Source organism: Sus scrofa, chromosome 14, assembly GCF_054392235.1.
Source record: "Sus scrofa isolate SSC_HxYL_T2T_F1_AM1 chromosome 14, Sscrofa_HxYL_maternal_Yorkshire_Landrace_v2.0, whole genome shotgun sequence".
Lineage (NCBI taxonomy): Eukaryota > Metazoa > Chordata > Mammalia > Artiodactyla > Suidae > Sus > Sus scrofa.
The window spans coordinates 16,533,661-16,556,512 of NC_139396.1; the positions used below are offsets into that span (position 1 = coordinate 16,533,661).

Consider the following 22,852-nt stretch of genomic DNA (forward strand, 5'->3'; position numbering starts at 1 on the left):
GGGAAAAGCTCCAAGACTTACCAGCAATGTCATCATATGGGAGACACCACAGACTGATCTCTGGTCTTGGACACGTGGGCTGTGCAGTGGTTTTATGGATAGGCTGGGCCTTTCCAGCACAAGGGAACATGAGGAAGGTGGGTCCTGCTGGATGCTGCTTGGCACACAAGGACGGTTTCCTTAGGAAAGACGGACACACACCAATCACACATGGTGGGTCTGCTGAGAGAAGCCAAACCATAAACATTGGGTTCCAGGTGGCCATGAAAACCCAAGTGGTTATCAGATGATAAAAGGTGAATTTTGTTCAGAAAGTGTGGCCTCTGGGGAAGGGAGCCTGGAGGCAGGACGGAAGCTGAGGGGGTTGAAGGACAATAAAAAGTTGATGAATAACAAAGGGAAAGGGAACATCAAGACAAACCTTGGTGCTGTGACTCTGAAAACCAACACATACATTGCCTGAGGAGGCACTCAACAATTGTCTGGCCCCTGCATAAGGTGGAAGAAAGGTCTGGTTCTTGCCTCCCTGCTGAGGCCAGCATGGAATGGCACCCCACCCCCACCCAGGCTCACCTGCCCTCGGCCCCTCCCCCACTGCAGAATGACTGGAGGCCCGCATTCTACTGTTGAGATTCAAACTTGGGCTCCTTTACTTGCGTCCTGAGCATCTGTTGGGGCAGGTCCCTCGCTGGGTCCTGCTCTTGACTGTCCACGTTGAGGCCACCAGCCCGTGGTGGTCCAGGCCCATGCCTGTGGGAATGGCTTCAGAAGGCGGTAAGCCCCTAGGCAGGGGCTGTTTTCCAAGAGAAAGGGCCTCCCTCAAATGCCTGCGTTTCCGTTGGGACCCTTCATTGTGGACATGGAGTTGGACTGAAGGAGAGGAAGGCGAGAGCACTGCACCCCAGGGACATCTCAGCTGGGGAGCCTGTAGAACCCTGAGGCTGCCCTGGGGAGGACAGCTGCTTGGAGGTGGTTCAAGAGGCCTTGCTCTGGCTGGGGAGACAGGATGGCAGCAGGCAGGTTGGCGGTTTCTAGAAGGGAGACAAGCCACTTGGAACGTGTGTGGAGCCAGTGTCCTGTGGCTGGCCCTGGGTGGGTCATGGGGAAAGCCTACCCCGCCTTGTGGTCCTCAGGCATCTGAAGCTCGCCTCACCAGACCTCTCTAAGGGATTGGAACTGGAGCATACTCTGGCTAATGGGGGCGTGGAATGGGAGGGTATAGTCAGAAAACGATTCAGTGCTGGTGGGTGTTGTCTGTGGCCACATGCTCAGGAAAGGGTCTGCTCTGAGCTGGGCAGGATGTGACTCTCACTGCCACGGCCCAGAACCTTTCCCTCCATCCCGCCCAGAACTCACTTCTCAGGTCAGGCAACTGTGGCCTTGGATCCCACAAGGGATGGGCAACCAGGTGACTTCACCCAAGCTAGGACTTGTGGGCCTGAGGTGTTCTGTATTGGTTTCCCTTTTGTGGAAATACGTCTCTGCAGACATGGCGCAGCATGTCAGGTGTCTCACGGCAGAAGCTGAGGCCTGACTTTGAGATGAAGAGTGTGTTCCTATTTCAAGTCACTACTACTACATGTGGAGAGAGGCTGGTGCAGGTGGAATGCCTAGGAAGGCTGCTTCCTTTGTAAAGGGGGGGGGTGAAGCAGTGTAGCACAGAAGCAGGAAGATGATCTAGTCTGCTACTCTGAAACCTCCAAGGACACCTATGGAGGTCAATTCGGTGCCTCGTGGTATGTACCTCCTTCTCCTGAATGGGCGGTTTTCTCACAATGGCACCTGACTCCTGCCTGCTTCTCAGTTTGTCCTCACTTTCCATTATTGGCAGCTGGAAGGGGAAGGACCCCAGGCAGCCTCTACTCCCATGACCCTTGTCATATGAGCCACCCTGGGCCCGTGCTCATCTTTGGAAGCCAACCCTGGATGGGAAGTGGCAAAAATGCAGGGGACACACACCGACTTCTCAGACTTCTCTCTGAGGAGCAGAACTGCATGGTGGGAGGGATTCAGGGCCATCGGGATGGGGTGGCACACCTTAGCCCTTGTGAATTGTCCACTCTGGGTGGTTTGGAGAGGCAGGTGCATGCTTGGTGGGGCTGTCCTGTGTTTGTCTAAGGGTTCTGTGAGCAGAGCGATCTTTGCAGCCTTTGAGAGGTGTTGTGTGAGGTCAGGAAAAAAAGACAGAACAGATGTGTGCTGAGCATCCCGAGTGGAAGGGTTGAGGAGGATGTGAGGCCCTTCGACTTTAGACAGTGGAGGTCCATCAAAGGCCTCACAGTGCCTGGAAGGACCTTGGAGAAGGCCCTTACCTGCCAGTGACCTTGCTGAGGGGCATGCTCAGAGTAGATGGCCTCTCAGGTCCAGGACGTGGGGACAGCCTGTGAGGACGAGGTGTCAGGGAGCTCCTCAGGGAGGCTCTCCAATCCCTGCTGCTGAGCTGAGCATTTCTCGGTAGACAGGGGCAGGGAACTGGGTGCAGGGGTCAAGGCCATGAATATCCCTCCACGATATCTGCACAACACACAGCTTCCTCGGGCCAAATGCCCTCTCCCACTGAGGTGTGCCCTCTGAGTCCCCAGAGAGCTTCTGTCCATGTCACCCATTCTCCTCTTCCATTCACCCCTTTCCTTTCTCTCCACAGCATTTCCACTGCTGGGCACGGATGTGGTCATGCACCCTGGGGCCTCACGCTCCTATCCTCCCCCCACTCCTGGCTCCCAACCCCAGACAGCTTGGGAGCAGCACCTGCCACCGCCCATGGCCCCACTACTCCTGCCTGGCAGCACCCTATTGCAGCCAGCTCACCCCATGACACCTCGGGTGACTCCTGCTGACCATGGCCCCATTGCCCCAGGGCTTGGCAACATCCCTGTCCCAGTCTGGTCAGGAGGGAGGTCAGCATTGCCCCACCAGTCTCAGGCCTTTGGGCGCCCTCAGGCCCCCCTCAATGGGAATGCTTCCAGGGCCCTCATGGGGAGTGCTTTGTGTCCTGCACCCCTTTGCAGAGCAAGCCCTGTGGGGGACAGCGGGGTGGCTGCCCCAGCTATTGCAGCAGCTCAGGCTGGCAAGGGAGGCTTGGCCCCAGGCCTTCCTCCTCAAGCGGCACCACCAGCTGCCCAGATGGCCTTCATCCTGCCCCCAGGGACCTCTGGGCCGTGGCCACATGGCACCTCTGGGGCAGGCAGCCTGCATGCCTCCCAGCACACGGGCCCTCAGGAGGACGCCTCTCACCATAAGAGCATCTATCAGAACTTCCGACGCTGGCAGCGCTTCAAGTCCCTGGCCCGCAGCCACCTGCCCCAGAGCCCCGATGCGGAAGCTCTCTCCTGCTTTCTCATGTAAGTGACCTCTCAGACCCTCATTAGCTCAGCTGGAGCCTTCGCATATACAGCACCTTGGCATGGCCTCCCTGCTTAGGCTTCCAGGCATCCTTTCACCTCGAGAGAAGGAGGGGTGACAGCAATGTCCATGCTATGAGGAGGCACGTCTGCACTCAGATCTGTCCCACGTCCAGTTCATGACATCCCGTCCGTGCCTTAGCTCAGCTACCACCACCATGCAAGACCAGTTCTCTCACTTTCTGCACTGCCATGATAACATTGAGTGCAGGAGAGCAGTCTGAGAGGGTCCTGCTCGGATGTGAGGAGCCAGAGTTTGAATGGGACCTGCTTCTCTGGTGCTACCTCCTTTCAACATGGACCTGGGCCTCTGGCAGCCAGTGGGTATCACTTCAGATAAGGCTTAGGACATTCAGGCCCAGGACGGAGCTTTCTACAAGCCCAGTCCTTGTTGTTCTGAAGAAGTCCATTGTGAACGGGGAGGTGGTCGAGCTGTCCTAAGGGCAAGGGTCTATCCTCCTAGAGCTGTGAACCTGGCAGGAACATCCCTCCTAGACCGAAGGTCCCTCCGAAAAGTGGGACTAGGCCATCTAGTGCAGAGACCTGGGCAGAAGAATCCTTGGGCTTCTCAGACCTGTTAGCTGGTAGACTGGCGCCTGCCCTCCCGCATTGATGGGGCTGCATTTTATATGAGATGGCAACCCGCCCCCAGCCAGAGTGTCCCAGCTATAGCCAGGGAGTGGACAAGCATCCTCTGGTGAGTGGGAGGTGGTGGCACCAGGCACCAGGAAGGCTTGCCTTTGCTCTCCAGACACCCTCGTCTCCCCCTCTTGAGCCTGGGTTTGGCAGGGCTGGGGCCCATGGAGGCCTTGGAGCTGGGTGGGGTTGGGCAGTTGGGGGCTGGGCTGTACCAAGAGACTGACCCTGAGGGCTTACAGCCCAGTGCTTCGCACCCTGGCTCGCCTGAAGCCCACCATGACGCTGGAGGAGGGCATGCGGCAGGCCATGCAGGAATGGCAGCACATGAGCACCGTTGAGAGGATGGCCTTTTATGAAATGGCAGCAAAGTGAGTCAGGGTCCTGGGCCATGGGCGACATGGTGGGGTGGGTGGTGGGTGATGGGCAGGCCCCAGAGCAGGATCTGGCTCTGGTGCTAGCAATCAGAGAGAATGCAAGAGGAGGCTGGCACCTGACACCTCCTGTTCCCTGAATCCCCAAATCCTATTGGCCTGCAGAATCCCCTCTGCCACCTGGAGAGCTTGGCTCTTCCAGCCTGCCTGTCCCAGGAGCTCTGCCCTACCGTGATGCTGATGTGGGGAGGCCTCAGGTTGGCCTTGGGGAGCACGGCAGCCCAGGAGGGGGTCCCCTGAAGGCATGGGGGCTGTGCAGGGATGAGGCCTCCACCCGGCAGCGTGGCACCCCTTCATGCTGGGTGCCTGGCCATCACGGACCTAGCGTGTGGTAGGCCTCTCCTCATCAGCAGTGGCTAGAATGGGCAACCGGCCATCCCTGGGGAAGCCCATGGGTCTCTGGCCCTCCCTGTCATTTCTGCATGTGAACCTCCTAGTTTCTAAACAAAACCAAAGGAGCAGCCAGCTCTCAGTGGCAAGAGATGCCTCACCTCTAAGGGTAGGATCCCCACTCCAGCCTGTGCTGGGCCCTGTCTCATGCGTGCTTTCCGGCACTCTCACTCCCAGGCGCAGATTCTGGGTTCAGGCAACGGCTCTGTGGAGATACGTGCCTGACCAGGCCACTGGCCATCTCCATTGTTTGGGTCAGACAAGGTCCGGGGGCACATGAGCAGGGACCCCCAATGCCCACCATGTGTCCCTAAGCCTGGTCCCAGAGATTGACCTGGGTCTCTGCTGGGCCATGCCCTCCAGCTCCAGGGATGGTCAGGCAGGAGGAGGCCCAGATCTTGGACCTCTGCCACTGCAGTTACCTGCTGCGACAGCACCTCATAGGGCCCTGACAGACCTAAGGACACCCTCTCCTCACCCCCTCGGTCCTGCTGCCCTGGGTGGGCTCCAGAGCCCAGGTGGTTTTCTCACTGGGGCCTGTCCCTCAACACCCCCCAGGTTCATGCAATTTGAGGCAGAGGATGAGATCAGGATGGCGAACGTGTCCTGCACAACGTGGGCACAGGGCATGCCTCCTCCAGCTCCACCAAAGCTGGCTCCTCAGGAACCCACATCCCGCAAAAGGGGCACTCAGTCTGTGAATCACCTTCCCCCTGGAGGTCAAGGTACAGGTAAGAGAGGCCTAGGCCTGGTCCCTGTTCCCAGATTGGTCCTTTTCCCTCAAGGGGGCATTGGTCTTTCAACACGGATAGACCCCAGGGTGTCTCAGTCCCCCTTTACCCCTCTGCGGTGTGGACCTGGTCCATTTAGAACCTCATCACCCTTCTCCCTGTCTAAGGGGCCCCTGTGAAATCTGCCTAACAAGTGTGCTGGTGGGGAGACCCTTGATCATTAGATGTTCCACACGTTCTCACACCTGACTTTTACCTGTCCCTGACTTGAATCTGGCCTCCCACAAAACCTGAGGGTCTGGCTGCTCCTCCCCCTTCCCACAGGCATATCCATTGCCCCACAACAATGCCCTCCCCTGTGTTGCTCAGGGGTCAGCTTCTGGGCACTGGGTCCCCTCACTTTCCCTTCCTCCTGCTCTGCCTCAGCCTGTGCTCCAAGGAAACACGGCCCCAGGGTCCAGCACACCCACCCAAGGCCACGCAGAGCCTGGCAGCTGCTGGAGAACAAGGCCCCCAAGGAGATTCCCCCTGAGACTCGCAGGGAGCATGGGGACATCCCGCAGGCACTGGTGGGTCCTGGCCCCTCAGCCACAGGGGAGTCAGATATGGAATGTCGAGAGGATGGATATGAGCTGCCACAGGATGAGGACGGCTGCTTCCCAGACCCGGGTGTCCTCAGCTACGTGGACAAGCTGTGTTCCCAGGAGGAGTTTGACACCAAGGTGGGCTGGGCCTGGAGTCTGAGACTCCAGGATTCCAGGGCGAGATGCTCTTAGCACCCCAGTTCTGGCTTTGGCCCAGGATAATGGGATTTAGGCTCTGGTCCTTGACCCTGACATCTGTGTGTCTTCCTGTGTGTCTGAGTGTACTTTGGTGCATAGGATGTGTATATGTGGATGTGAAAGTTGTACATGTGTGTGTGTGTCTCTCTCTTTGTAGGCCTTTGTGTGTCTGTGTCGGTGCCTATGTGTTGGTGCTTTGGAGCCCATGTGTCTGCATGTGCACCTGCTTGTGAGTGTGTGTGTGTGTTTATGTGAGAGTAGACAATACCTATGGGAGTTTGAAAGCTCCCCCTTTGTGAGGGGGGCTCTGGATTGGCCTCTGCTAGTCACATTTCTCCCAGGCCTTCCCGCTTCCCAGGGCACTCCTGCCAAGGTTGTTCACAGCCTCTTCCTTCCATTCCAGGTGGAGGCGGTCATTCACCCCCGATTCCTGGCAGAGTTGCTTTCCCCAGAACCAGAGCTGGATCTCTCGGGCCTGGCTGAGGAGCTGCAGCAGGAGGAAGGACTCTCCCCTGAAGAGGTGGCCAGGGGAGGGACTGACACTAGGGAGACTGGGGGCAGGGTGGGAACCCAGGTGACCCTGGAAATCCAGGAGGAAAGGACCCAGGTCAGCCAGGGCCGGGGAGGGCCCTAGAGCAGGAGGCCCTGAAGGCTCTGTCCCTCCCTCCCCTGACAGAGAGGCCCTGCACCCAGGAGGCTGCCCAGGTGGGTGCAGGGCAGGAGGAATGGAAGGAGAGGAGGGGAGCCGGGGACAGGGCAAGGACCCTGCTGGGGAGAAGGTGCAGGAGGAAGGCAGGAGGGCCACAGGCTCTGTCTGTGGATGTGAGTCCCAAGTCACCTCCCCCTGCCCATAAGCCCCGGCTCTCCCTGGAGGGTGCAGAGCAGTCACTGTCCACCTCTCTCCCACCAGCTGGTGCAGACACAAGTCCTGGACTTGGAGGAGGACGACGGGGTGCCAGCCACTCCCAATCACAGGGCACCCCACCTGGACTCAAGACCTTCAGAGTCTGTGGCCCAACACGATGCCCAGAGGAACGAGCAAGGCCCACAGCCTGGGGTCAGAGATGAAACCTGTACACCCCAGATGGATTTCCACGGCCATCTAAGGCACCCCCAAACAGACAGGGGCCTGTTCAGGCACAAAGGCTCTGTGCCCTCTCCAGGATATCAGGAGCCCACTCAGGCGGGAACAGCACAGCCATTTCCTCGCCAGGGCACCAAGCGCTCGGGCCCTCCATCAGGACCCAGGGCCAGCAAGGGTCTCAGGGAGGCCTCTCCTCTTAGTGGAGCCCCAGGGCTGGGTCACGGGTTCAGTGAGGATGAGGAGGAGCTCCCCAGCCTGGCCTTCCTCTTGGGCCTTCACCACAGCCTGCTGCCCTGGGGGCTGCCACAGAGCCCTGTCCCTGCCTCGGGTCTTGTCTGCACTGCAGGGCAGAGGGCCCAGAAAGCTTCCCAGGCCCCCTTTCCCCAGAGAATGGGCCTCAGCTCAGGCCCCCTGGAAGCTGCCAAGTCTAGAAAGCAGGCTCGGTGTGGAGGCCTGGCTGCTGCTGAGGACCTGGCCAGGCCTAGGGCTGACCTGTGAGGCTCTGGGAGGCACACCCTGGCTCTGGGGCTGGTTGACCCTTCCCAGCCCAAAAGGAGCAGGTGTGACCCATGTGTCACATGGACGAGGAGGAAGTGGCACTGCAGCCAGTAAGGAACGGTGGGCCAGCCCTCCAGGGCCAGTCCAACTGGGCAGCCCCCATGGAAGCCTTGGGCTCCTCCAGGTCCTAGCAACCATCCTGGCTGCCATAGGGGTGGGGAGGAAGGACAGAATGACCAGAGCCAGGAGGGGGTGGGGGTGGGTGGGGTAGGTGGTGGGGACTTGGGTCTGGGTGTGTGTGGGTGGGCACAGTAGCTCCTTTGCGATGGGGGATGTAAAACATGGATAAAATCATTCTGTTGAGAAATGCACTTGGTCCACTGTCATCTTGCATGTGCCTGTGTCCTCAGACATGGGTCGTCTGAGGACAGAGAGGGGATCTGAGAGGAACGAAGCATGTGTGAGATCCCAGGCAGTCTGGATCCACAGGTGAATGACTAAGTCTTTCCTCCACAGAGACAAGGATGCCCAGGCTGCTCCCGGGAGTACACAGCTCTCACTAGCCCCAGGGACAGCCTCATCATCCCTGTCTCTCCAGCCTGCTGGGCTAGGGGGCTTCTGGGGCATCGATTCCATGCGCTGCATCCCGGAACACTCTGGGGATAGAGAGCTGCTTTTGTGCCGTTCAGCCCTCTGGACACTCACCAGTCGTGAGAATGGAGGCTGGAGGCAGCCCTTACCTGTAGAGAGTTTCTCTCTGCCTCTCTGAAGTGGCTGGATGTCAGGCTGGGGTGATCCTCCACTCCTCCAGGGTGTCCCGTGGGGGTGGCCTGTCCAGAGAGGAAAAGGCTTGCCTGTAGGGACAGGACTTTCTGCTTTGGTGCCTTGTGGGTGGGGGACCATCCTATCGTCTTGGTGGGATTATTGCCATGTGCTAAATGGTGGAGGCAGCGGCCTCTTCACCCCAGTGAGGACAAAACAATGGGGGGAATGGGTGAATCAGATTTCATGGCCCGTTAATATATTTGGGGGAGACTTAGATCATGTTGAGCTCAGTGGTCCCAACCTCACCAGCCCACTGGCTTCCACCCCCAGGTAGCTTTTGATAAAGAAGTCCTAAGACCTTATATAACCAGTGATTATTTTCTGATTTCAGTGAAGATGGTTAAGGATCTAGGGTTTTTCCTGGGAACTTTCATATGCCACAGTGTCAGTGAGGGAAAAAATTGGTTTTAATTTAATACATAATGTGTTTGATCAATTCTTTGTGAAATCTGAATATATTTTATCTAATGTTTCTTGTGGAAATCAAGTTTTAGCTTTAGTAAACAAATGTACGTATTTGCAATGCAGTAACTTTACTTCTATTCTTTTCTGCAAATATTGGGGGTCAGCGAAAATGTCTTGTAAAGGATCACAATGTAAATATTTTCAGGCTTTAAAGACTATACTTCATCTGTTTTAAATTGTCAACTCTGCTGTTGTAGGATGAAAGCAGCCACAGGCAACACTTATTTTTAAGTGTGACCATGTGAAAACAAATCTGTATTTACCTAAACAGGCTGTTGGCCAGACTGGACACAAAGGCTGGTATTCACTCCCCCCTACATGCACAATCCTTGGTCTTTTAAAACTTAAGTTCTGGCATCTTACATTATCAATGTAGCATTTACATTATCTTTATATCCTATGTTGGAATTTATTTATGATTGAAAAGTAAACTTTAAATAGCTTACATAATTTATGCATGATTATAGAATGTCTACACACACTAACAGTGACAATGCCAGATCCTCTCACCTCCTGAGCCATGAAGGAACTTCTACATGTTTTGTTTAATGTACTCATGAATCTTCTGCCTTATCCTGAGCAATAAAACACACTTCAACCCATTCAAGAGAAATGAAACCATGAAGAATACATTCTTCAACCACAATGGAATCAAACTACACTTTTAAATAACACACAACAGGAGAACCTCTAAAAACGTTGAAAGTTAACCACATAGTCATAAACGATGGGTCAAGCAGGAAGTCATTTCAAAGATAATAACAAAAAAATACATAGCACTAAGTGAAAACAGTGCAACATATCAAACTTGTAGAACCCTGCTGAAGCCAAGATGAGAGGAATATTTATAGCACTAAATGCTCACATTATGCAATTAAGAAATGTTTCAAATCTGTAGTTTAAATTTGTACTTCAAGCAAATTGAAAGAGCAAAATCAACTCAAAAGAGATGGATAGAAATAATAGAGATAAAAGCAGAAATCAATGTAGTTCACACAGAAAAACAACAAATATGGAAAAAATTTCATTCTTCAAATGGTAAAATACAATTCATTAACCTGTTGTAATTATGACAAAACTAATAGACATGATACAAATCATTAATATCAGGCGGGAAATGGGCTCTCATGATAGATCCTGTAGACATTAAAATGCCAGTGAGAGATTACTATGAACAGTTTTACTGTTCTCATGGATTGTGTCCTAGAGAAAATGGAACAACCCCTCAAAAATCAGATACCAACATACCTGATAAAATAGATAATCTGAAAAGTTACATAATCATTAAGGAAACTAAATTCATAATTTAAATTTTTCTGAAAAAGAAATGTCCTGGTCCAGATGATTCCCCTGAAGTATTCTACAAAACATTGGAAGTAGAACTGTCCATCATCTCTTCCAGAAATTAGAAGAGGAAACTTTTCCTAATCTTTTATGAGGCCGTACTAATTTGATACCAAAAGCAGACAAAGAAAGTACAAAACTGTAAAGGTATAGATGAGTATCTCTCATGAAGATACACACAAGCTCTCTCAAAAAGTTTAGCATTTTAAATCCATCATGTATATATAGAATGATACCTTATGACCAAGTAGAATTAATTCTTCATATGCAATGTTGATTCAATATTAGGAACTCGGCAATGAAAAAGAGGCCCCTGCTGCTAAAAATAACAACTTAGGTAAATTACCATGCAAGTTACACTGAATGAAAAAGCCCACCCCGAGAGGTTACATCCTGTATGATTCCACTTATATAATACTCTCGAGCTGATAAAATTAAGAAGAAAATAGTCAGGGTTACCTTTGATTAAAGATGAAGTTAAGGGGACAGAAGAAAAGTGGGTGTGACTAAAAGGGCAACATGAGGGATCCTTATGGGAATGAAACTCTTGTTTTGTGCCTTTACTTTGGCGGTGAATGCATGGATACATCCATATGATAAAATTGCATGAGGTAAATACATGCACAGACACACACAGACACATACACACACAAAATTCATATATGAGAAACTTGGAAACCTGAATATAATCGATGGACTGTATCAACGTGAATAATTTTGTTAAACTCTTGTACTATAATTTTGCAAGGTGTTGCCACTGGTGAAAACCATGAAGGGTACACAGGAGCGCTATAATTTCTTACAATTGTATGTGGATATGTAACAATCTCAAAATTAAGTTTAAATTTCTCAAAGAGGAAAGGTACATTTTAAGTACAAAAACTAGATAGAGACTCCTGCTTTGATCTTGCATATCTTCCAACCCTTTAGGGTTAGAAAAGAAAGTTTATGACATATTTCAGGAAATTTTCATTGTGTAAATTTTACAGTATTTGAGTTAGTTGGAACTCAAGTATTCCTGCTACAACATGATGGAACAGAGTAACCAGAAACGAAGAAAAACATACTTCATCTCTCTCTGTGCACATGCCTTTCTCCTCACCACGAGTTCTCTTTATATGATGGTTAATTTATGTGTCAATGTGGCTGGGGCTCAGTGTCCAGATACATGATCAGATGTTCTGGATGTTTCTGTGAAGGTATGTTTTGGATGAGATTAACATTTAAATGGTTGGGCACTTTAAGTAAAAAAGATTACCCTCTATGATATGGGTGGGTTTCATCAAAGCAGCTGAAGGCTGTAAAAGAACAAAGAATGATCTTCCCTGAGCAAAAAGGAATTTTGCCAGCAGACAGCCTTTGGACTCATCAAAATTCTTTCCTGAGTCTGCAGGCCTGCTGGACTCCCCATCAGATTTTGGGTTAACTGTGCCTCCAAAATCTCATGAGTCAGTTCCTTAAAATGAACCAATATCTATCCCTATACACATTTCTATTGGTTGAAACTTCTCTGGAGAACCCTGACCAATACACTTCATATTTCTGCCCTTCCCCCTCTTTTTTCTTTCCTTTCCCTTTCAGAAACACTCACTGCTTTATCTCTCTCTGCATAGAGATGCACTGACATTCTAGGGTCTTAATAAGTTTGGTCTCTCTCTCCCTCCCTCCTCTTTTCCTTTCTTTCAGTCCCATGTTCTTCGATTTGTGAAAAACATCATGAAAAGAATTAGGTGGTAGTAGCTGCAAGTTTTGTCAAGTGTGTGAATTATCCCTACCCTTGAGGGAAATTACAAGGGTGCAGCTAGATGATAGCAAGTTAAATGCTCTCTCCATACATCAGCTGTCTCCACAATCCATGGGTTACAGACTGGAATCAGAGCTGTATGGCTTTTGGAATATAATGAGGGTTTGAAGCTATGATAAGAGCACACAGACCTCAGCTAGCTGGAAGCAGACAGAGAGGTCATCACCTGGAGGAATCCCCAAGACACATGGACATCCTCTGTAACTGAAGAGCTGGGTGCCAGAGTGTTTGGACCACTGATCTCCCCACCACAACAGGTGGTGGGCTTACTTACCATTTCCACAAGAACAAATCTCAGTTGCATTTCTTGAAGATGTGTATGATGTAAGGATGCTCCAATAAACTTCAGCCAATTTGGTGTTTTTCATCATCTTGACATTGTGTCACTCCTGACTTCATCCTGCAAAACTGAGCCAAGAGTTGTACCTTGCTGAAACTGTACTTCTTAACTTGGGAACATAGCCAATGCAAAGTATACTGCTAGAAAACCTAACACAAATTCTGAGGCATATGGTTACAGGCAGAATCAAAGTCCAAAACAACTCTTGGAAATTGAAAGTATGCCTGTGAGCCACAATTAAGCTTATTTTCCTTGAGTGTACAAAAGCCAACAGTATTAATTTCTTCATATGGGGAACAGCTAGTATACACAAAGTCACAGTATTCATGTCCTTCCTTTTTTCATATGCCACCTTTTTTTTCTTCTATCATCATTCCTGTGTATGTGTGTATGTAGGCATTTATAATCATGCATAAATGATGTAAGATATGTAAAACTTTAATTTTTAATCATAAATAAACTTAAACTTATTAAGAAAATGTAAATTCTGCATTGATAATGTAGGACTCCAGAATTTAAGCTTTTAAAGAACAAAGATTATGGGAGTTCCCATCGTGTCGCAGTGGTTAGTGAATCCACCTAGGAAACGTGAGGTTGTGGGTTTGATCCCTGGCCTTGCTCAGTGGGTTAAGGATCCAGCAATGCCTTGAGCTATGGTGTAGGTCACAGATGTGGTTCGGATCCCACGTTGCTGTGGCTCTGGTGTAGGCCGGTGGCTATAGCTCTCATTGGACCCCTAGCCTGGGAAACTCCATATGCCATGAGAGCAGCCCAAGAAATGGCAAAAAGACAAGAAAAAAAAAGACAAAAGATGATGCACATAGGGGTTGGCACAGGCCAGCCTGTGGGTCTAGTCTGGCCCACTATCTGTTTTGGTACATACAGTTTTACTGTAACATGGTCACACTTGTTTGGGTGTTGCCTGTGCCTGCTTTCATGCTGCAACAGCAGAGTTGATTATTTGCGACAGGTAAGGTATCGTCTTTAAAGCCTAAAATATTTTACAGAACATTTTTGCTGACCCCTGATATTTGTAGGAAAGAATAGAAGTAAAATGATTGCATGGCAACTACATATATTTGTTTACTAAATTTAAAAATTCTGATTTCCGTAAGAAACATTAGCTAAAATACAATTATTAGGGATTTCTCAAGGTTTCAATTAAAACCTTTCATATTAAATTAAAAAAAAAAACATGTTTGCTACTCCCACAGCTTACAGAATTTCCTAGGAAACCTATGCCTGCTGAGGCAATGCCAGATCCTGAAGCCATTGTGCCACAGAGGGATCTCCAAATTCAAAAAGAACAACACGTCAATTTTGATGTTAAAATCTTTAAGGCCACACTTTTAGAATTCATATACACTGTTTATAGAGAAGCTGTATAAGGTCATATGATTTGTACCACTCACTGCAAATCACTGAACCACTGATTTTCTGATCAGTTATAAGGCATATTTGCATTTTATCTTAAATTTGCTGTTGTTTTATCTGAGCAAAAAAACATATGTTGGAAATTTGATATATTTTGGTTAATTAGGCTTTTCATGGGAAAATAGGTCAGAATCTATTATAACGTATATTATGCTCAGTATATTTTCCACTATGATATAATCATGAAGATATATTATGAAAGTTGTCTAGTACTAAAAATGTTTCCCTTTATAGACCAAGTCTTAAAATTTTTTAAGTGTTTTACAGCAGTGAATGCACAGCATTCTTGATTTTATTGTAACCTAGTGCTGTGGTCATTCATTTAACTCACTGCTATACAGTTCCTCACAATTACAATTGCAGCTAGAGAAGGAGATGTGTCTTTAAGGAGCCAAATGGCATGGATATTTTTTGCTTTTTGTTTGGAACATTTGAGATTACGTATATTTATTGAAGTACGTATTGGTTTGAAAATATCAACTGGTACAAGAACAGCTTTAGATTATTTAACAGAGTTTATACATTGATTTTTTCCTACATTCTGGAAAATGGTATGATTAACTGAAAACTATTTTTATGTCTCTTTTTATTGAGGAATTTCTGGATGTGGAAAACCGTGTTAAGGTTTAGGGTTTCCCAAAGTGGATATTGTCATTTTTAATCACTTTTAGCTAAACTTTGCCACACTGTGAAGTAAGGACAAAAATGATGAGGAGTGAACAGTCTGATTAGAAGCTTTGGCTCCCAGAAGGGCAGTGTTAGCTGTATTTAAACCCATCACCATATTTAATACAGAAGACACTGAACAGGGTGTCTGCAATGATGTGTAGTTTCTTGCTAACCTTAGATTTTGGTAACCCAGCTGGGAATAAAAACAAGCCAAGAGGAAGGCAGTGGGTGCTCTTCTCTTCCCATCACATCACAGACAAGGAGACAAGAGTGAAATGCTGAAAGATCAGCTGTCAGAACCTTAGCATCACAACCAAGTATGGAACCTGCTGGTCAGAAATGCACACACCTGCCATGAGTTCTGAACACGTGGGCAGCCATGCTTAACAAGGAAATTCCCTGAGAGTTCAGTGAGCTGAACTAGAGCACATTCAATGCTGAGAGACCAGCCATGGTGGGACCCATGATGGCCAGATCTGTACACCAAGACTGAAAGGACCTGCACAGTTCCAGTGGAAGTCCAGCAGGGCCAGCACTTGTGGATGACTATCAGGGCCATTTCTCAGGAGCCTCTAGATCTAGCAACACCTACACACATATACAGAGAGAGAGAGGAAATCACTGAGGAAGGGAGGAGGGAGGACACAAACTAAGTTTACTGGATGGCTTGCCGAGGAGGTAATGGAGGAAGGGGTTTCCTGGAAGCTCTTCTTGTTAGTATTGGTAGCTAGGGTCTTTCCCCAGATGGGAGGAGTAATTTTCTGTAAAGGACCCGATTGTAAACATTTTAGGTGTTGTAGTCTTTATTGTCAGTGTTGCAAGCACTCACCTTGGCTGTTGTATGTGAAAACTGCCATAAACAGTACAGAAAGATCAAGTGTGGCTGTGGTCCAACAGACCTCCACTCACAAAACCCGTGGTTAATTGGACTTTGCTGACCACTTTTGTAGTGTTTATTAAACACATCTCATGTTTGGTGAGTCAGGTACGTCTGCCAAGGCCTGGTATATTGCACTTATAGTTCACAGTATTTTTCCTCATCTTAGGGTGAAAAAAAGCAGTGTAATGGAACAAGGCTTGCAAATTTGATATCTTTAAGAGCTTTTTTTGGGTGGAAATATTATTTCTTTTTCTTTTTCTTTTGTATTTTAGGGTTGCACCTGTGGCATATAGAAGCTTCCAGGCTGGGGGTTGAGCTGGAGATACAGAGGTTGGCATATACCATAGCCACAGCCATGCAGGATCCAAACCACATCTGAGACGTACACAGTAGCTCATGGCAACATTAGTTCCTGACCCACTGAGCAAGGCCATATATGGAACTTACAACTTCATGGATAGTAGTCAGCTTCATTTTTGCTGTGCCACAATGTGACTCCTGGAAATTCTCCCATTTACAATAATTTGTAAAGGGAAGAAAAGAAAAGAGAGGATCTTAGATTGACTGGGGTCACCACAAACCAAAATCCTTAAAGGGATTGCTGGCCTAGACTGTGTCTCTGAGTTTCTCTACCTAGTCCACATGCCATGATCGAGAACCGAGGATGTAATCCTCTAGGAAATACTTGTTAAGGATGGAGGAAAAACCTTCCAGGGCATTTCCAACACGCACCTCTCAGCACCTTTTTTAGACTGCTATAACTCATTCCCTCAACTGTTGAGAACACCATGGTATTTGCTGTCTTGGGAGACATGAAAAGAATCAGTGGGTTTTTGTTCTGAATGCTGGCCCTGTGTGAAGGGAGATATGTCTTAAAATGGCCTTCATTCTCAACACTTCCTCAGTCTTCCAACAGCTAAATGAGAGCCAGAAGCTGCACACTCATCTTCCCACAACGCAAGTGAAGGACATCTTCCCCCACTGCCAGCCCTGTGATCACTGGCCTCATCCTGTGAGTCTTGCCCCTGTGCCAGCCCCCAGACCCAGGACCTCAGGCAAACCCTCCCCAGTCATCTAGTCACAGGCTAAGGAGCTGGATACCCACTCCTATATCCAGCTCAGGCCATGCCTCCTCAGCCAGTGCCCCAGTGCTCAGTCTGGGACTGGCCACTTTCTTTTGCCTTGGGCCCTGAATGATCATGCACGATCAATCTCCACAGGCCTGAAGGCTTTGGTGGTACAGGGGGATTTGCATGGAATAAAAGCAGAGTTTGTAGTTTGGGGAAATTAGAAAATCTTGACTGGATGGATTTCAGAAGAACAGATGAAACACTGGTTCTAGTACCTCAACTGGAGTTGTGGAGAATTTGAGTGGACCTTGGCCAGCTTTGGTGGGGGCAGCTTGGGAATACCTGGAGATGGAGACTGGGGCACTCTGTTTCCAATGAAGCCTCTTGGCTTTAGTCATGTCTCCCAGAGCCAGAGCTAAAAGGGAAGGGATGTGTGTGTGTGTGTGCGCTTATATGCATGTATACCTGCACTTGAACCCCTTTGCTAGTATATACTTGTGCATGTGTGGTGTGGTGTGTTTTGGGGCCAATACAAAGAGAAAGTGGCATCTCTTTCTTCTAAGCAAGTGGTGATAATTGTCTTCCATATGGAATCAAGCAAAGGAACAAAAACCCTGTCAACTTCTTTGTTAAAATGGTTGAATGAAAGGAAACAACACTCTTCTGTTAAATATGCAGAATCCTTTAGAGGCACTGTAATGCCTGGTTTATGGCTGTGCCCAGCCAAGGGCAGGATAAACAGTCTATCTGGTCAGTCTATGTAGGAAGTTTCTGGGTTCCTCACCAAGCCACATTTTATTCCTTCTTGGGAGGCTGGGGGTTAGGAATGGCACCTACCCTGCCCTGCCACCTACCTCCGTGGCTCCTCTGAAGAAATGGTCTGAGGAGAAGAGGTGGTACAGAGGGACATGTAGCTCCAGTATATAGGAGGCCCATGGGTTTCCCACAAGGGGGGATAGCAGGCTTTGGAGAAAGAATTGGGTATTCATTTATGCTTTTAGACCATGAATCTCTTACTCCAATGGCTACAGGGGCTGAACCATTCCTTTGCATGAGAGGTCCAGGCCCACAGTGGGGATTGAGAATGGGGGGCTTAAGCTAACTTTGAGACAGTGCTTGCTCCTTCTAGTCCTGCCCTTAGCCCTTCCTCTAAGTTTTTGAGCTCCATTGTTTTACTTTATTTTTATTTTTAGTGCCAGACCTGTTGCATATGGAAGTTCTCGGGCTATGAGTTGAATCAGAAGTACAGCTGCTGGTCTACAGCACAGCCACAGCAATGCCAGATCCAAGCTGCCTTTGTGACCTACACCATAGCTCATGGAAATGCCTGGTCCTTTACCTACTGAGGGAGGCCAGGGGTGGAACCCACCTCCTCATAGATACCTGTCTGGCTCCTTATAGCTTAACCACAATGGGAATTTACTTTTTTTCTTCTTTCTTTCCTTCACTTTTTTTTTTCCATTCTTATGGCATGCGGAATTTCCTAGGCTAGGGATTGAACCTGAACAGCTGTAACCAGGGCCACAGCTGGAACCAGGGCCACAACAGTGAAAATACCAGATCCTTAACCTGCAGAGCCTGAGGGAACTCCAAACTCCATGGTTTTTGTCCTTCCCTTTAAAGGTCTGTGGCAGAGGCTCTTGGTGGCACCTGGTTTCCTTCACTGGGGTGCCTCTTTCCTGGTGGCTGAGTGTTGTTGCTAAGGGTTCACAGCTGCTTCCTTCACAGGGCATTACCCACACCCAGGCACATACTTCCTTATTCAAGAAGTCACAAGCCTGTGCTGTCAGCAGAAACTGGTATCTGGCAGGGGGTAGGGTCAAATTGAGCCCTTTCATCTCCAGGGGGACCAACTCTGTGTTCTTCATGCTCCAGAGAGAGGTCCCTTGAGGACCAGGATAAGGTTCTGTTTCTTCCCCTGCCTTATCCTATTTTCCTCAGTCCCCAGTTCATGAGCACATTTTCAAGGATTTTCCCAAGTGTCCCCATCTATAAGATTCGCTTCTGGTGATCTTGCTCTAATGCACTGGGTACGAGAAGAGTCCTAAGAAACACATGCAATTCTAGAAATGGATCACCTTTTAGCACACAAGCAAGGATGACTCCATGGGTATGTTGTATGGAGTATTCCTAATCTCTGGTGTGCTTCAGCAGTAACTGTCCATGAAGTGCAGACACTGGCCAGGTCATCCTTTAGTCCTGGGTAATAATAACTAAGAGGATAGTAACTAAGGACAATGGCCTTATGCCTTTGTAGATTCATGCCAATGCTCTACTGAGGGAAGATAATAAAGCCTCATATCCCTTACAGGGGAATTCACAGTGTCTCTCTGGGAGTATGGAGGACACTTTCCTCCCAAATCAGCCTCTCCATGAGTCAGGAGATAGATGGGATCGAGCATAAACATTTCCTATCAGCCACCTATTTATACCTGAAGATAAAAATGCAAAGAACAAGTTAAAGAAGTGGAATTGGCCTTTTTGGACACTTAAAGCAATGAACACATCATGGGCATTTAGGGCCTAAGCCCTGCTTGGGTCAAAGATAAAGAGGTCACACACTTCCTATCCTTAGGGCGAAGGAGAACCAACTTCACATGCACAGAAACACTCCTCTGGGTCAGAAAGGGAGGGGTCACCAGCCAATAAAAACTTAGGCTATGTTACTGCCAGTGAGGAATCCATCTTGACCCAAAGATGTGCATGCATATTGGGGAGGGCCTGGGTCCGATCAGGTGTGCAAAATGAAATAAGAACTTTGGCCAATGGGAAACAAAGACCCAGACGAACTTCCCTAAGTGTTTTAAATCACTTCTCTGGGACACTCCTCAATGATGGGGATGATTGCATTCTCACTCCTCCTTTGTGTGTATCCTACTGCTTTGCCTCTGCCTTAGACAAACAGACAACATAGCTAAGTGTACTGTGTTTCTAACAATAAACTCTGTACCTGATTTCACAGACTTTGCTTGCTTTAAATATTCTTGCCTTCAACAGGGGGTGAGAATCAAGGCAGTTCAGTTGGTAGTCCCCAGCTGGTCGAGTGGCTAATATTCCTGTTTCATCCAGGCTTCCCAGCTTCCATTCCTGAGCAGAGAATTAAGATCTCACTTCAAGTCATCACTCTCTGCCATCTCTCCAAAATCATCAGCATCCTCATCCATCCAGGCCAGATGGGACCTGAGTTAAACTCATGTGCGGGATTCCAGTTTGTACTTATGGTACATCCCACATGTGAAGATCATCAACGTTTCGCTAAACCCTTTGAAGCTGGTTAACCCTGTGCATCTATCAGCTGGTCTCTATGATCTTTCCCTTCTTCCCTTGAGCCAATTGCCATGGGGCAATTCTGAAAAATACCAGCTATTTGCTTAAGAAGGGCTGGGCAGCTTCGTCCTAGGCCCTGTAAATATGGTTGTAGCTACTCTGTAACCTTTTCACTGTGGGTTATATGAAGTGGTTTAGGTTAAGTTTGGAAAGCATGGAAACTGCAGCCAGACAGGTAGGCTTCAAATCCTGGCTTATTTAACTATGGCTTAAGGGAAAGTTACTTAACTTCTCTGCAACGCTGTTTACAGAACTTTAAATGGAGTAAGAGTGTTGCAGTAATGGCATCCATCTCCAAGGGATGCTGTGAGAATAACATATGTTAATAAAGGTAAAGTGCTTTGATTAGTGTCCAGCAAGCAGGATGTGTCATATAATGTTAGCTGTTATTATTGCAAGTCATTACTCTTGAGTAAATACAGACTGCAATCTTCAGTTACAGAATGTTCTTTTGATAAAACTATATTTCATTCTTCCATGTGTTAGGCAGATTGGTCCCTAAGTCTGAAGTCATCCTGGACTTTGAAGATAGCATAGAAAGTAGGAAAATATTACAAAGCTATATTAAAATTCTAGATCTTTTTCTACATTTCTCTTTATCCTAACATAAGTAGGTATCTGTTCAATCACACCTTTATCACCTTGTATTAAAGAGCTCTAATTTTTCTTTCTTCTTTTCTCTCTTTCTTCTTTCCCTTTCTTAAGGCTGCACACATGACATATGGAAATTCGCAGACTAGGGGTTTGTTGACTTCCACTGTGCCACAGTGGGAACTCCTAGATCCCTAATTCTCTTGCCTAGAACAAATGGATATTCTCTCATACTTACCCCATCCAGACTATTTAAAATAGCAAGGTCTGCACCTTGAAACTCCATTTCCTGGTGGGTCATTCTTTATCAAGAAAACAAGCAATATAACACCATGCACAAAAACAAAATCAAAATGGGTTAAAGACCAAAATGAAAGGCCAGAAACTTACATCAAATTTCTTGGAGGAAAACAGGCAGATCACTCTTCGATAAGTATGGCAGCAAACCCTTTTTGATGCCCCCTCGAGAATAATGAAAAGGAAAACAAAAATAAAGAAACTGGGAATTGCCCTTTTGGCACAGCCAGTTATGAAACTGACTAGTATTCATGAGGACATGGGTTTCATCTCCGGCCTCACTTAGTGAATTAAGCATCTGTGGTATAGGTCACAAATGAGGCTCGGATCCCACTTTGCTGTTTCTGTGCTGTAGGCTTGCAGTTGCAGCTCCAATTCCACCCCTAGCCTGGGAACTTACATATGCCACCATGCCCTAAAAGGAAAAACAATAGACCCATAAATTCAAAAGCTTATACACAGAAAAGGAATCCATAAAAAAATGAAAAACAACCCACACAATGAGAGAAAGTACTTGAAAATGAAGCAACTGACAAGGTATTCACCTCCAAAATATAAAAATGGTTCATAGAGTTCAGGTTAAAAAATAAACAATCCATTGAAAAATGGACAGAAGACCTAAATACACATTCCTCCAAAGACACAATGATTTCCAAAAAGCACATGAAAAGATGCTAAGTGTAAATAATTATGGGAGAAATGCACATAAAAACTACCATGAGGTCTCACCTCACACCAGTCAGAATAGCCATCATCAAAAAGTCTACAAATAAGGAAAGAGAACCCTCCTATCATGTTGGTGGGAATGTAAATTGGTACAACCGCTAAGGAAAACGGTGTGGAAGTTCCTCAGAAAATAAATGTACACCTGTCATATGATACAGCAGTCACCGACAGCCCAAGGTATGGTGTGGCTGTGTGTGTGTGTGTGTGTGTGTGTGTGTGTGTGTGTGTGTGTGTGTGTTTGTGTGTGTGTGTGAGTGTGTGTGTATTTATTCAAAATATCTCCAAGGAAGATATACAGAAGGCCAACAAGCACATGAAAAAATGATCAACACCACTCATCACTGATTATTAGAGAAAAGCAAACCAAAACTACCATGAGATACCACATCACACCAATCAGAATGGCCATCATTCATCAGTCCACAAATAACAAATGCTGGAGCAGGTGTGGAGAAAACAGAACCTTCCTGCACTGTTGGTGGGAATGTAAACTGGTACAGCCACTATGGAGAACTGTATGGAAGTACCTTAGAAATCTATTCATAGAACTACCATATGATCCAGCAATTCCACTCACGGGCATATATTTGGACAAAATGTTCCTTCAAAAAGACACATGCACCCACATGTTCACTGCAGGTCTATTTACAATAGCCAAGACAAGGAAACATCCCAAATGTCCATCAACAGATGAGTGGATAAGGAAGATGTGGTATATATACACAATGGAGTCCTATTCGGATATAAAAGAGAATGAAATAATGCCATTTGCAGCAACATGGATGGAACTAGAGGCTCTCACCCTGAGTGAAATAAGAGAAAGACAAATGCCATATGATATCACTCACATCTGGTATCTAATATACAGCACAAATGAACCTTTCCACAGAAAAGAAATTCATGGACTTGGAGAATAGTCTTGTGGTTGCCTGGGGGGAGGGGAAGGGAGTGGGAGGGATTGGGAGTATGAGGTGATCTGATGCTTGAGTTTAAACTATTGCTCTTGGAATGGATTAACAATGAGATCCTGCTGTGTAGCACTGAGAACTATGTCTAGATACTTACAATGGGAGAAAAATTATGTATATATGTATGTGTAACTGGGTCCCCATGCTGTACATTGG

The 22,852-nt window shown here is 47.7% G+C and overlaps 1 protein-coding gene across 1 annotated transcript; it reads left to right on the forward strand.

Annotated features, from left to right (window-relative positions):
* The first annotated feature begins 645 nt into the window (after positions 1 to 645).
* Positions 646 to 8,327, forward strand: LOC146396356 (NUT family member 2G-like). The gene is made up of 7 exons (XM_084996810.1): positions 646 to 774; positions 2,645 to 3,341; positions 4,280 to 4,408; positions 5,420 to 5,592; positions 6,019 to 6,314; positions 6,778 to 6,894; positions 7,285 to 8,327. The coding sequence occupies exons 1-7, from the start codon at positions 747 to 749 to the stop codon at positions 7,954 to 7,956; spliced, it is 2,112 nt and encodes a 703-aa protein (XP_084852936.1). The 5' UTR covers positions 646 to 746; the 3' UTR covers positions 7,957 to 8,327.
* Positions 8,328 to 22,852: the final 14,525 nt, after the last annotated feature.

Bases quoted from the DNA above. Each gene is read 5' to 3' on its own strand.
- LOC146396356 (XM_084996810.1), top strand. From the start codon at position 747: ATGCCTGTGGGAATGGCTTCAGAAGGCG. The intron at 3,342-4,279 runs GTAAGTGACCTC...GAGGGCTTACAG, and splicing joins GCTCTCTCCTGCTTTCTCAT to CCCAGTGCTTCGCACCCTGG. The intron at 5,593-6,018 runs GTAAGAGAGGCC...GCTCTGCCTCAG, and splicing joins CCCTGGAGGTCAAGGTACAG to CCTGTGCTCCAAGGAAACAC.